This window comes from Manis pentadactyla, chromosome 3, assembly GCF_030020395.1.
Source record: "Manis pentadactyla isolate mManPen7 chromosome 3, mManPen7.hap1, whole genome shotgun sequence".
NCBI classification, from domain to species: domain Eukaryota; kingdom Metazoa; phylum Chordata; class Mammalia; order Pholidota; family Manidae; genus Manis; species Manis pentadactyla.
This window is the reverse complement of record NC_080021.1, coordinates 120,166,795-120,181,233: the sequence shown is the minus strand read 5'-3', so window position 1 is coordinate 120,181,233 and position 14,439 is coordinate 120,166,795. Positions and strand designations below refer to the sequence as shown.

The 14,439-nt window shown below is 45.5% G+C and overlaps 1 protein-coding gene and 1 pseudogene across 25 annotated transcripts in view; both read left to right on the top strand.

Moving 5' to 3' along the window:
* Window positions 1-327: 327 nt before the first annotated feature.
* The window catches only part of PARD3 (par-3 family cell polarity regulator), an 815,317-nt gene continuing 801,205 nt past the window's right edge, over window positions 328-14,439 (top strand). For 12 of the 25 annotated variants that reach the window (XM_057498374.1, XM_057498377.1, XM_057498371.1 and 9 more), the window contains exon 1: window positions 329-736. In XM_057498374.1, coding sequence (XP_057354357.1) covers window positions 617-736 — 120 coding nt within the window. In that variant the 5' untranslated portion in view covers window positions 329-616. Of the gene's footprint in view, window positions 737-14,439 lie in introns of all 25 variants that reach the window. The other 13 variants (XM_057498381.1, XM_057498383.1, XM_057498384.1 and 10 more) reach the window with 5 other exon arrangements.
* Window positions 613-14,439, top strand: part of LOC118907736 (rho-associated protein kinase 1-like) — a 141,780-nt pseudogene continuing 127,953 nt past the window's right edge.

Sequence of the window (14,439 nt, the reverse complement as noted above, 5' to 3'; positions counted from 1 at the left end):
AGTGACAAAGGAACGGGGGTGGGCTACGGACAGACCTCGGGGACGTGCGGCGGGCGAGCGCGACCCCTCGGCGCCTGGGTTGCGGGAGGGAGGCTGCTGGGGGCCCGGGCCCGAGGCCGCGGGCGGGACGCGCGGCGCGGGGAGGGGTCCCGCGGCCCCGGGAGGGAGGCGGCGGGGCTGGGGCGGCTGGCGTGCGCTCCGCCCCGACCGGGGAGCGGGCCGCGCCTCCCCCTGCCGCATGTGCGCGGTGTTGTGTGTCCTGCCCGCTCCTCCTCCTCCCCTCCCCTCGCCGCCGTCCCCTCCCCCCGCGGCCCCGACCGAGCTCGAGCGCCACACCAACCGGGCCGCCGCGCCGAGCGCGCCCAGACGCCGAACAGGTGGCCGGAGGCTGCGGGCGCCGCGGCGGGCAGAGGCGAGGCGAGCCCCGGGCGAGGCGAGGGCGGCCGGGCCGGGCATGCGAGCCAAGCAGTCCCCCGGCGCCGCCGCCCGCCCGCACCCCTAGCCTCCCGAGCGCGTGCAGCGGCCCCGCCGCGCCCAGCGTGCTGCGCCCCGGCCAGGGGCCGCTTCGGCCGCGGTCAGCGAGGGGCGCGCACCGGCCCCCGGAGGCGGCGGCGGCATGAAAGTGACCGTGTGCTTCGGGAGGACCCGGGTGGTCGTGCCGTGCGGGGACGGCCACATGAAGGTTTTCAGCCTCATCCAGCAAGCGGTGACTCGCTACCGGAAGGCCATCGCCAAGGTGAGGGGCTGGGGGCGGCGGGCGGCGGGGGCGGCGACGGCGAAGGCGGCGGGATCAATATGGCGCTTCCTGGCAGGGGGAGGAGGCGGTGCAGGGAGGCGGGGAAAGGGAAAGTGCGGCGGCCCGCCCGGCCTCGCGGGCGCCCCCCGCCCCGGCCGCGGGCGCCAAAGTTGTGGCGTGCAGCCCGAGGCCGTGCGGGAACCGGGGCACCGCTGTCGTGGAGCAGAGCCCCGGGTCGGCGTGCCTTCTCCGGCCGCGCATTGCGGACCCTTCAAAACCAGCCCCAGGCCTTCCCCGCCCACAGGCCCCTGGGCAAAGGCTGGGACGGGCCACTTCTCGCAGCGAGAGGAGTTTAGTTCCCACACACGCGGCGGGGATGGGCTCGTGCCCGCCGTCCGCACTCCCGCCGCCCGCGGGGGGAATGCCGGAGCGCGGGACCCTTCCCTTGGGCTGCCCGCGGGTTTCGTGTGCGGGGTCGCCGGCCGCGGGGAGTGCAGACCCGAGAGGGGCCTCGCTGGCTCCGCTCGCGAGTCTGGTAGGAACCCCGGTCTCGGTGACTCAGGCTCCTGGGCAGCTTTTTTTAAAAGCACAACCCTGAGTCAGTGGCTGAATTAAAAAGTTTTCCTCAGCGTTTACCTCTCTGGAACCAGTTCCATATAGTGCCAGGGCCGCAGAGCCCTGGCCTCATCTCGAAGTTGGGCAGATTTCCCCCACCCCCCCCTTTTTTTTTTGCGGAATGATAACATTGTCTTCGCTTTAGTGCATTCTTCTACAATGTGTCAGAAGTGAAAAGGCATTTTGCTAAATTGTTTTATCGGATGTCTGTTTGACAAAAGCCCACGCCTCCCAAGTTTCTCCCAAGCACCTGAGGATATTTTCTTAGCTGCAGAGTAACGTTGGGTGGAGAGCATATTCACTTAAAAAATGTTCCCATTGGTGGTCACTTGGCTCCCGTGGGCTTTGGGACAGCAGGTGAAGGGGACAGGGACTCTTGTCAACTTGATTGTGTAGTGGTGCTGGGGTGGCATCCTCCAATTCACCCTGGAATTAAGGAGGAAAAAGCCTTTTATACTACTACTTTGTTTTTCAGATATATTGGAAAAAATAGCATAAATTTGGCCTTTTAAAGATCATCTTGGGAACGTTTAGGAACCTGACACAATGATGGAAGATGTTGACTCAAAAATGTTCCTTACAGTTGGTTGAACTCTTTTATTGAAAATCAAATAAAATTAGTAGAAACTGGGCACCCATTTATCTTGCAGTGCTGTCAAGGGGAAAAATACCCTCTAACCCTATGTTTAGCATTTATAATAATGACAGTTTATGATCTAAATGTTCTAAATCAATATTCAGGCTGCACATGTACCCTGGAAACCAACAAAAGCAATGCAAAGAGAGAAATACAATAATATATTATCTGCAGTGTGCCTAGGTTACTGAATGGGGAGAGGTGATTGACAATTCCTTTGATTTTACTAGTCTTACATGCTTAAAATTACTCCCATTTCATTATGCACACAGTGGACAGACATTGCTTGAATAGATAGAAATGTAGTTGTTTGGTTCATTCATTCCATAGAAATCCTTAAGCATTTCCTGTGTCCCAGCCATGTTCTGAGTGTTGGACATCTAGGGGGACCCACTGGCTTCTTCGTGGACATTGGATGGTAAAAGCCCAGGATGAGAAGCTCGTGGTCCTCCTTCAGAGGCAAGTGGTGTGCGCTGGTGTGTTGTGCAGTGAGGAGATAATGCCTCTGGGATGTTGGGTGGATAGAGTTGAGAGGCTTTGGTATGGATCTGGACCTTCTCTTTACATATTGGTGGTGGTGGTTTCACAGTGACCTGGGAGCATGGAAAAGGGCGTGTAGCTCTCTTAAAGATTCTGTGAAGGCATCCCTAAGAAGGGGTGTATGAGATGAATTTTAAAGGGTGAGTATTAGATTAGGAGGTGGAGCAGTAAGGAAGGAAGGAAGGGTGATTTTCTGAGGGTGATGGCAGCACTAGAGATGGATATAAATGAGAGGGAAGGAGTCAGAGATGATTCTGGGGGTTCCAAGGTTATTTTTTGGCATTATAGTTGAGCTGTTTTCAGAGTAAACAAATCAGTTTTTCTGGATAGTTGAGTGGTGTGACTTAATACCAGAAATGTCCTCAATAAGTATTTGGAGACTTACACTCAGTCATAGCATTTTTTGTTCCCTCTTGAGAAAAATGTTTCTCTGCCTGCGATCACTGATGGGTGAAAGTGGTTTGGCTGTTGATCCCCATCCACCCACCTTCAGGCCTTCTGCAAGGAGGGTGCTATGCTGGACCCTGAGGACCATGGTACAGACTTTTCTTGAGTGTTTGGAATTGAGGACTGCCTGCCTATATATGTGTCTGTCTGATGCGTGTGCCCGACTCATGCATGATTCCGATGGACACCCTGCAGAGCACCAGCTGCAGTCAGTGACTTTTAAATGTGGTGCCCTTGGTTTCTGAGCTTGTTCTGGTTTTCTTTACTGGCCACTCCTTAATTCTGAGTGAATCAAGGCTGGCCCTGAGGCTTTCCATTTTTCCTGCTATGCATCCAAACCCTGGTTAGGAGAAAGACAATAAAATCTCCATGTTTGTTAAAAACAAACAAACAAAAACCCCCCCCCAAAACTTACTGTTTTGAAGGGTTGCTGTGTACAGTGTGTTCTGCTCTATGAAGAAATATAAGGTTAAATTCTTGTATTGAAGAATATTATAATCAGGGAGATGGGATGAATATCTAGAACTATAGTAGTAGGTGGTAACGTTAATTGGCGACAGGGTGGTAGAGACAGTAATTGCTTCTGGATGGCTTTCAGAGATGTGAGTGTTGATCATGGCATGGTTGGGCTGGGGGTGGGGGTGTCGCATTTAGTCGTGAGGGTTGGTACTGAGCTCAGCGAGTGGGAAGGTTGGCCTTGATTTAGGGCGGTGCTTCCTTACTGGGGAATGACCTCAAAAAGGACCTGCCTGGCTAAGGCATCCTGGTTCTGCAGTGTGCAGTAGGGTCCAGGCCTGGGAGGGGGTGCATCATAGGAGGGGAAGCAGTGTGAGCAAAGGTGATTTAGATGCAGGCATTCAGGGCTGGCTGGGCTCCTGTGGAGCATTCCTGTGAGATAGTGGGCCAGGATCCAGCTGGGGAGGACTTTGAATGGCAGGGCAAGACATTGGTACTTCATCCAGTCTGATGGTAAGGAAAGGATGGGGATATTCAAGCAGGGCAGCAGTATGGACAACTGGTCCCCTGGGAAGAGCTCTGGAGCAGCTGTTTGGATGGGATCCACCATCAGCCTCATACGCTGTTAAGAAGTGGTTGCCAAGTAAGGAAAAGGGGAGGAAGGGACTGAGGCAAGAAATTGAGAGAGGGAAGGTGCCAGATTCTCTTCTCACTGCCTTCCCCCACAGCCTCTCTGCAGGGTGCAGGGAGCTCTGGATTGGTTTTGGAAACTTGTGTGCTTTTACCATTGAACCCTGGGCAAACCAGCTCGGTAGAGGCCCACTTGTGCCTCCTCTGCAGTGGGTTCCTCCCTTGCAGGGTTAATGTGAATGCCTGGTTGCTGATTGTGACACTCCTCGGTACAGGATCTGAATCACTGAGATGTTTTACTCACCAAGCAGTTTCACTCGCTGGGAAACTTTCCCAGGGATCCTACTATTCCTGTTTGGGTTTTTCCTCTTTGCTTCAGAAGGCACTGTGGCAATTCAATGAAAGAATACCTCAAAATGTTAAGTTTGCCTAAGCAGCACCACACTCATAAGACCTGTGTGTGTGTATGAGGTAGAGACTCAACACCACAGATACTGGCTTTATTCGAGGTTAATTATCTGGGCCTCTGGCTTCTGGGCTACTGCTTGTGTCCGTCAAGCATGGACATCTCAGAGTTACTTACTAGCACTTTGTTATTTAAAAAACCAACAACTTGAGTTTATGGACAGTAACTTTTGAAAATGGCTTTCCTTTTTGGGGGGTGGGAGGGCTGTTGATTATTAAAATCACGTAAGTCATGGTTTTTAAGAAAAATCTTGTGGTTGGAAGGAGATTTTTCTGGGAATTGATATATATATATATAACTAACTGTTGTCACACATTTATAAGTTTATTGAAACTTTTAGGAAAATAGTTATATTGTTGCAGAGTTTGAATGACAAGGGCAAACAGAAAAATAATGGTTTGAAATAAATATTATTGTGTCATCAGCACTTTCTGTCTTTCCTCTCAAAAATGAAAAAGAACAGAAATGTGTTTGAAAGGCCGATCTTTCCAAAATGCAGATCTTATTGTCCCTCTCAAGGGGCCAAACCCGCTCTCCCCAGAGGCCAAATCCTGCCATCTCAGCACAGCCCGCCTCTCGCAGGACCCCGCCTTCCTTCAGCCTCTGCCTCACCAGCCTCTCAGCCCCAGACGGGCTTGCTTTCGCTTTCCTGCCTCTGCACTGTGATTTTCTGTCTCCTCCACCTGGAATGCTTGCTTCCTCCATGTCTGCTCATCTCTTGAGCCTCAGCTCAGCTCAGCCTCTCTTGGAGCTGTCCCTGCATCCCAAGGCTGTATAAGAGCCTCCCTGTGCAGTGCTTCTCCTGAGGCCTTCCCACAGCTCCTGTCTGACCTGGATGAATGTGCCTGGGTGCACAGTGCTTTAGTGTCCTTGTCTACAGGACACAACTGTGCTCCTTCACCCACCAGGTGAAATACTTCAAGGTGATGGCCCTGCCTTAGTCCTCCCTGGTCTAGCCAATTTCCAACACAGTAGTCTTCCACTGAGTGATGGCAAAGTGGAGAATAAATCCATCACACATATCCTTATACCCAAAGTACACTTCTGCTTAGAAGACTATAACCAGCATGCTAATTTTAAAGATGTTAAGGTTTAGCATTTTGGCACAAAGAAATTATAACTGAAACTCAGATTTAGTGTGATTTGGAGTACCTGGAAGTTATTTTTTTGTGTCAGGTTTTTGAAGGTGTTAGTCTGTTTTTGAGACCAAACAGAGGGGAGAGACCTGGGGTTTGCTTTGGGCCTGGCTCAAGGCAGGTGGCCAGGGCAGTGTGGGAATCTGGCTCTCAAACACACCCATGTTCGGTTTTGTACTTCTCATTCTGTCCAGGGATCCCTGGGTGAGTGCCAGGAGTAAGTAGGAATGTTCAGGATCTGAGATTCACAGAGACAGTCTGGCTCAGGCCAAAGTGCTTCTTGGCCCATGTTGCACGTGGATGAGTGGTCATGGAGGTGACATCTAAAGTCCCAGGGACACCACTGACCTAGGACAGATTTTCTGTCTGTCCTGGGAGGTTTTTACCTCTGCAGAGCTGGGTGCAGCTTGGTGATGGCAAATGCTCAATAGATGTAAGGAACCCTTTGCATTTTTTTCAAGGATGGAAAGAAATGTATAAAAATGGTCCAGGAAGGTGATTTCCACAGGTTATTTTCCACCGAGTGGAGATGGTAGGTTAGGCCCACCCCATGGGCTTCCCTTCTGCCTGGCCATTCATACTACACTGCTGGCTGGACCACAGTCAATGGTAATAGAGCAAAAGGGCAGTAAATTTATATGATTTTCCCTAATTTTGGTATATTTCTATTTTACATTGAAAATAGAAAAATAAATCTTTATGAGAAATGCAGAGTTCTGTGAACCTGTACAAAAGGGGATTATTTTTTGTCTTGTAGTCATTTTATTTAAACACTTTTTCTATTTGGAAAGATTATCTAAAAGTGACTTTTCTTTAATTCTGTGTCTTGTGCCTGGCTTGCCATCTTTAGGTGGTTTATGCTGTTACTACTGCCTATTCTTTTTCTCCCATCAACTGAAATTGGAACTTAGAAATGAAATTTCAAGTTCCACATCCAACTGACTTGACATGCCAATTATTTGTTTTTTTTCTCTTAAAAGAAGACTATGAAATATGTACACAAGAGAAATGAAAATGCGTCTACACAAAAAATGTGTACATGACAGTTCATAGCAGCTTATTATTAATAGCCCAAAACTGTAAACAACTCAGACCTCCATCTACTGAACAAAATCTGGTCTATCCACACCTTAGATTATTACTCAGCCACAAGGAGGGACCTTCATACTGGTACACGCTACAACATGAGTGAGCCTTGGAAACATGTCACGTGAAGGAAGCCAGTCACTAAAGCCCACATACTGTATGATTCCATTTATATATGAAATGACCAGAATAGGCAAGTATTGAACAGTGACTGCTAATGGCTGTGAAGTTGGTTTTTGGGGCGGTGAGAATGTTCTGCATTTGGGTAGTGGTGACGGTTGTATGACTGCATATACTGAAACCATTGATACATACTTTAAATGGGTGAGTTTTATGGTATGTGATTGTATCTAGATGAAGATGTTCAAAAATAGACTACATGAGCTGCTGTGAGAAAAGCTACATTTTAAGGTATTTTTAGGTCTAAGAGTGTTAAAATGTGTTATTTCTGTGTCAGATATGCTTAAAATCCTCAAATAAAACTGGTTGTTTTTAGGAGTTTTCCATACAATGTGTAAGCCCTGTTCCTTTGGCTGCCGGCTGCCTCCTGTTGTTGTCTGGTGCACTCTTGACTGCTGCGCCTCCAAGTCCCCTGGCCTCTCTTTGTTGTCACCTCACCATCCCCACCCTTAAAGTTTCACCGACTGCTCATCTCCCTCAGCTGGAGATGCTTTCATGCTCAGCTCTGCAGCTTCCGTTGCTGCATGAAGGTTGATCAGGATGCCCAGAGATGTCCACCATGGAAACGCTTGCCCAGGGTCTGGTTTTAGTCCTTACTCGTTTTCAGCCTGGCAGGTCTCACTAGTTCTGTTAGCCTGTTTTCAATTCTTTCTCTTCCCATATTAGGAAGTTCTGGGCTGGACTCCTGCTGCTAGTTCCCTGAGCTACAGACTTTCTCAGTCTGCGTGGCTGGTTATGGTGTTCATGGGGCCGCAAGGCATGGATGATGTGTGGTGGCTTTTCAGAAGGAGAGACAGGGTACAGAATCTCTTATTCCACCCACCCTCCCTGTGAGAATTTTTGCTTCCCTTTGAAATGACGGGGCTTGCCCTCTAGGTCAAACACATGCTGTTGAAAGTAAGGATATAGTTTGCCTGGAGTGTCCTTCAGAATTCCTTACTGTCTCAAAATAAGCATCTTTTAAGATAAATTATCAGAAGTGACTTAATAGCACTATTCCCTTTGTGTAGTAGAATTAAATATATGACACTGCATGATACTAAATGTCTAGTACGCGTATACATACGCACACACCTGTATATTCACGAAGGTGGTGTTTTCAGGGTGGTATGAATCCAGGTGGGTTTAGAGATGACAGCCAGGCCAGATTGTTTCTCCCACTTCTGATGTTCCTTAATATTCAGACATGGTAAGAATTTATGGAACTCAGATTTATTTTTTTGGTGTATGTTTTTTTTTTATTCTTGGTATTTGTTTTTCGTCCCTTCAGATTAGAAAGCTCATCTATATTATAGGGTTTATTTTTCTGAAAAGGCCTCTTTGAGATATCCTACAATAAAGCCAATGTTTCTTTCTCTAAAACTTAAGAAATTAACTTGCTATATATATATCTCAAAAACCTAAAATTGTTGAGTACTAAAAATATGTTGTGTTAACAGATTAAAAACAAGAGAGAATGCCTTTTTTGTGCAGGTGGGTTTGATGTGAGAATGGGTTTTTTTGTTCCATTACTTTTGAAGTATGCAGTAAAAACTGGAAAATGTTTTCACATCTGGGTTTTCATTTTCTAAGTCCAATACTACATCTAGAATTTAAAAGTAAACTATTTTCCAGAGAACACATTTTCTTATACCACGAAGGCTTTTAAGATGTGTGATTTATAATTCTGAAGCCCTGTATACAGAGTCTTATGTAAATAATAGTTTGCATTGTTCTTGCCCAGCAGGGTTATACTCTAAATGGAGATTTCTCTTCTTACATAGTCAGCATCTACAAAGGAGGGAGGTAAAATGTGCAGGATGTTGGTTCCTTGTGTACCGCCACACAGGATATGACTAAGTACTGAGTCCATTAACGTTGAATGTAGGATTTGGTACCTTTATCACTTTGTTGGAGATCTGGAAAAAATCTTGTAGACAAATAGGATCTATAAGTGAAAGTGCATCATTTGATTTGATAAATGTTTCAACAGCTACATCTGGAAGATGGTGGCATTTCAGCATTTGTACTTTCTGAGGAATATGAAATGAGTGTATTTTAAGTTATGAAGGTGCATACTATCAGGCCACTTCTTCAAAACCATGTTTGTAGAAACATAATTAGCTGAAGATGAAAAGTTTGGATGTTTTTTCTCCTAGGAGACAGGGCACATCACAGGATTCAGCACAGCAGTTCCATCACCGGCGTGTCTGAGAGCAAGACGGATAACCTTTGTGCACCCAGGTTCCCTGGTTTTCGCCTACCACTAACTTCCTGGGATTGCTGTTAGAGTTTGAAGAGAGGATGTAGGAAGGCATTGTAGGAATGACATGGAGTCATCCCCTCTACTACTATTCGGCTTTTGTTAGGAATTGTTGTCAGTGCATTTAAATAAACTTGTAAATTGTTTCTTCTCATCCTCATAGAACTACACTAGTATGGGAAACTGAATGTGTGGTAAAATTGTTCTCCTTTAAAAAATCATGGAAACATTTTCTGCAATTTAAGAAATAAAATCCCGGCAACATTGATTTAGGTGTGCCAAAGCTGTCCATTGTGGAAGAGCTTTTCCAGTTTTGGTTTTGGCCTCCAGGAGTTTGGAACTTTGGCAAATCCCACAAGCTCCATGAGCCTCAGTTTTTTTCCATCTGTGTTTGAGAATGCTATCTTTTGTTGATAGTTAAGAATGTTAAGTGATTTAATATAAATAATGCCCCTGCCAAGTAATAGAAACTTACTTAATATTAGATCTTTCTTTCTCTTCAAGTTTTAAACATAGATTTGCCATAATTTTAATGGCTAATCCATAAAGTCAACCTGATTTATGATACCAAGTGTCATTTTTCAAGATGAGTTGTTAAAAGAGGTCACTTTTTTCTTACAAAGTACTATAGAAATTCCAGTATTAGTATTTAATAATAAACCAAATGGAAATAGAGGACAGAGAATATTCTGATAATCTAGTGGTTAAAGCTGATTCTTTTACAGTGTTGTGTTTATCCAACTATCTTGACTCTGTGGCTTTTTGTTTTCTGTTAACATTTGTTAACGTTCTAAAATAATTGCAACTGCCACAGTGCTAGATCAAACGAAGTATATGTAACATTTCTTTGCTGTATGTATTTACAATATTTTAAGACATTGGTTACACCTTTTCCATTACAAAATCTTTTGGCATTTGGATAGAATAAAACTAGGAACTGTAAATACTATTGATATTTATAAAATGCAGAAATGTTTCAAAGACCGTAGTTCTGAGAGTATCCTGGAGCTAAAGAGATAATCTGGGTTATAAAATAAAATGGGAAAGGTGACATTTTTGTGACCTGTCTAATCCTTTATTATATGGGCCTCTATAATTCATGTGCCCATAATACCTCTTTACTCTTCTCTGGATCTTAAGACGGTGATTTTGGGCAGCTAACTCAGCAGTAAATGGACACAGAACATCTTTTGCTTAGGTGGGTAGTTGTAAGGGTTGACGGATGCAATTTTTAATAGTTGAGTTCAGCTAAAGGCACCTAATGCCAATCCTGAAGACTTCACCCAGAAGGTGACCTATTTATCAAACTATCTAGGGAGTGGTATCTTGAAGGCTTGCTTGGGTTCTGGGCATGACAGTGTTATTATGTCAGACTTGCCAAGTTATCAGTAACACATTGGCTTCACATTCAAGAGGACTACCTCCTCTCATTCATTTCCTGCACACCACAGTGTTGAAGGTTATTGTCCTCTCTTTGAGGCCTCTAAGTATCTTATTAATTAAAATAATGCTTCCTCCCTCTCTATATATGTTTAGGGAAGTTGCTAAGTAGTGACTAAAATAATGAAATGTATCTAGTTGTGCAATGTTAATATTTTGGCTTTGATCCCTTTCCAGTATTTGTAGACATTGTTTCACATGAGTGCATTTGAAATCCAAAGCTTTTGTTTCATACAGGACATGGAAAGGAGATATAGCAGCATGGGAGATTGGAATTTATATATATCTCTTCCCTTCACAACTTCCTGTGTTTTGGGGCTTTGCTAATGAAAGTGATGGATGGTGCTTTCAAAAAATGCCCAGAGTACTCCAGCACTTTATAACAAAACTGCAGAGAAATAATTCTTGGGGAGATTTTTTCCTTTCAGCTTTACTGAAATATAATTGATAAATAAAATAATAAGATACATTAAGGATACAATGTGGTAATTAGATATATTTGATATACATTGTGACACCCCTACCCCGTGGATTAATTAACATATTCATTACCTCACATGTTTACTTTTTTTTTTTTTTTTTGGACAACATTTAAGTTCTTTTATCTGGGGGAGTTTAGACAGCTCTTGGTCAGTTTTGATAGGTGGCTGGGGTGGGACTTTGGTCTGAAACAGAAGCTTTTTTCTGCCTATGAGGAGGGAAGCAGTCTCGTTTATAGATTGAGGGGAGCAGTATTTTCAGCTCAGTCTTTGCTTTTGGTGCCATTACGGTTTTTAGGTCGGACTGATGACTGAATGCTCTTACACAAGAGGTGCTGTGTGGGAGGTATTATTTATCTGCTGATCAGGTTGGCGAGTTCAGAGAGGTTGGAGGAGGATCAGGAAACAATGATATTGGTAAATAGTAGTACTAATACCATTGTTGTCAAGAGTAATGGTTACCACTTACCACATTCGTGTATCAGGCCCTAAGAGCTGAGCTTCTACCTTGAGGAGTATGTGTCAATCCCACGGAAGGGCGGTGCTGATGCAATTCTGAGTTTACAGGTGAGGACCCTTGGGCTGAAGAGGGTAGGGGAGTTGCAAAAGGTTGCACATCTGTTGCATGGCTTGGCCTTCTCAGGCAAACCCTCTGACTGCAGAGCCTGCACTCTGAACACTACACGATGTCCCTGATGATGTGGCCCGTGCATTTTAGGATGTTGCACTTTGATAAAAAAAGAGTCCATAGTATCCATAGGAGAGGACAGGTTCTTATCTGACTTGAGATTTCTGGAAGGGCTTATGGATTTAGGGAAGAAGTATACCTTTGGGATGACTGAGGTGGTAAGAATCCAGAAGGCTTACTGTCGAAGACCCTTGCTACTCAGGTGTGCTCCATGGGCACTGTTTGGAAGCTTACTCGAAATGTAGAATCCCAGATCCCATCTCAGACCCCCTGTATCAGAAACTGCATTTTAACCAGATCCCCAGAGCAGTGGCTCTCAGCCCTGGCTGCAAGTAGGAACACCTGAAAGGTTTTAAAATTCTGGTGTCCGGGCTCCATGCAAACCAAGGGACTCAGATAGGGGCTGGATTTGGTATTGCTACCCAGCTTTTCACCTGGTTCTCTGTGCAGCCAGGGTAGGGAATTGCTGTCCTAGAACAAATTCCAGACCCTTTGGGGTAGTTGTGTTATGTGATGTGGGGCCCTGCTCTGCCTTTTAGCCATGCATGGAAATTTCCATAACAGGAATTGAGAGCATAGGCCAGGGTACTCAAGGGCTGGTCTGTTCAATTCCATTTCTGACTTTTGAACATGGCTCATTATGTCCTGTGTTTTATATACTACTAGAAGTAGGGACAGGAGGACAGATGACCAAGCTGCCATTCTTATATGGAATTTGCCAGCCTTCTTGGGGACAGCTTACACTGTCAGGCTGGGCTCTGAGGGCTGTTCCTCTGCAGGCCATTCTGGGTCCTTCCCTGGCGCTCCTGCAGAGCTGTGCACCTAGCAGGTGGAGGCACAGTGCTTACAGTGTTTGTGAGACGACTGGTGAGAGGCGCTTACAGGAAATTATTCCCTCCAGGGTGCTTTCAGGGCTGTAGAGTAATAATATTCAAAACACTGTCTTCAAATATACAGCAACCACAAGAACATACTAGTACTGAATTTTATAGTCCTGATAGCAAAGCCCCTGTAAGAATTTTTAGTTTTGTTCAGCAGCTTCAAATAACATGTAATTGTAATGCAGTTGGTAAACATGTGGTTTGAAAACTAATGCATTTAGGTATTGGTGTGTAACAAACCACCCCAAACTTAATGGCTTAAATCAACAACTATTTTATATCTCATGGTTTTGTGGGCCAGGAATTTCTGCAGGGTGATTCTTCTGCTCTGCTTGGGGTAACTAGGGGGTATTCAGCTGGCATATGACTGGGTCCAGAGGGTCTTAGATGACTCCCTTCAATGCCTGGTGCTTGGTGGGGGTGGCCAGAAGTTGGGCTCAGCTGGGACTGTTGACAGGTGCACCTACATGTGGTGCATACAGCATGGAGGCCTCAGAGTAGTTGGACTTTTTCTACTATGGAAGAGGGCTCCTGGAGAGTGTCCTGAGAATCAGGAGAAGCTGTCATTCTTTGAAGACCTAGGAAGCCACCACAGTGTCATTGTCCCTGTTTTCTGTCTGCCAGACCAGCCATGCGGTGGCCTGGATTCAAGGGGAGGGGACATTGACTCCTCTTTTCAGTGGAAGGAGTGTTACCAACCTGTGGCCGTTGTTACTGCTGTGTGTATGTGTGCACGTGTGTGGTGCGTGTGCATGGCATGTAACATCAGACATTTAACTTTTTTATTGTTTTGTGTCATGTTTTAAATTTGTCCGTTTCTTGGTCTGGGGACAGGTAATTAAATGTATATCCTGAGCTTTAGAAGCTGAAACCTAAAAAGTAGCTTGGGTTCGTAATTCATGAATCCAAAACTGACAGCTTTTCCCCGTTGTCCAGTGGGAGGATATTGGGAAAATGACACCTTAAGTCTCCGTGGCACCTTCCCTAAGAGGGGTTGTGCCCCTTGCGATTTCTTTATTGGGGCGTCCTGTGAGGTAATAATGCCACAGTACCCTTTAAGTTCGTGTACAGGTGAGGAATGGAATAATTTCATCAACCTGTTGATGAATAGTGTTCAGAAGGCGGCTCTTCTAATGATCCATATCCTGATTAGAATTTGGATATGACTGTACTTTTCTTAGGTGCTATTCTGGAACTCTGTACATCTTGTCATATTTTAAATTATACACCATTTTCCAAAGAAGTGTCATGTTTAAGGAAGAGTTATTTTTCTACTGTGATTTTTTTTTTTTGGTGGAAGCTTATGGGTATTGCCTCACAGGGATGTTTCATGTTAATGGATTAAACTCTATTCTCAACAAAGGGGCAGACAGATGGTAGAAAGGGTAGAGGTTATTATGTGGCCACCTACTTTGTGAGTGTGCGGCACAGACTACAGGTGACATCGCAAGGGGGAGACCCTTTTCCCCCACGTGGCATCCCTTCCTGAGTCCCCCTAGCGTGGGGTGTCTCCATGTGCTGTGGACAGTGAAAGGGAATTTTCAAAGCTATTTGAAACACTAGTTAAGCTTAGAGCCTAACCTTTGAGGAAGACACCACTCCACTGTCAAACTCTCTGGGTGGTATTGCTTACATTCATTCAGTTTTGTTAAAATGAGATACTTTACATGTAATTGGCAGGTATCAGGCTTGGGAGTACACAGCTCTTCAGCCACAGTTTGTTAGGGGTATCTCCTGTTCAGGAGCACCCACCCATGGGAAATGACCCACCCTTCATTTT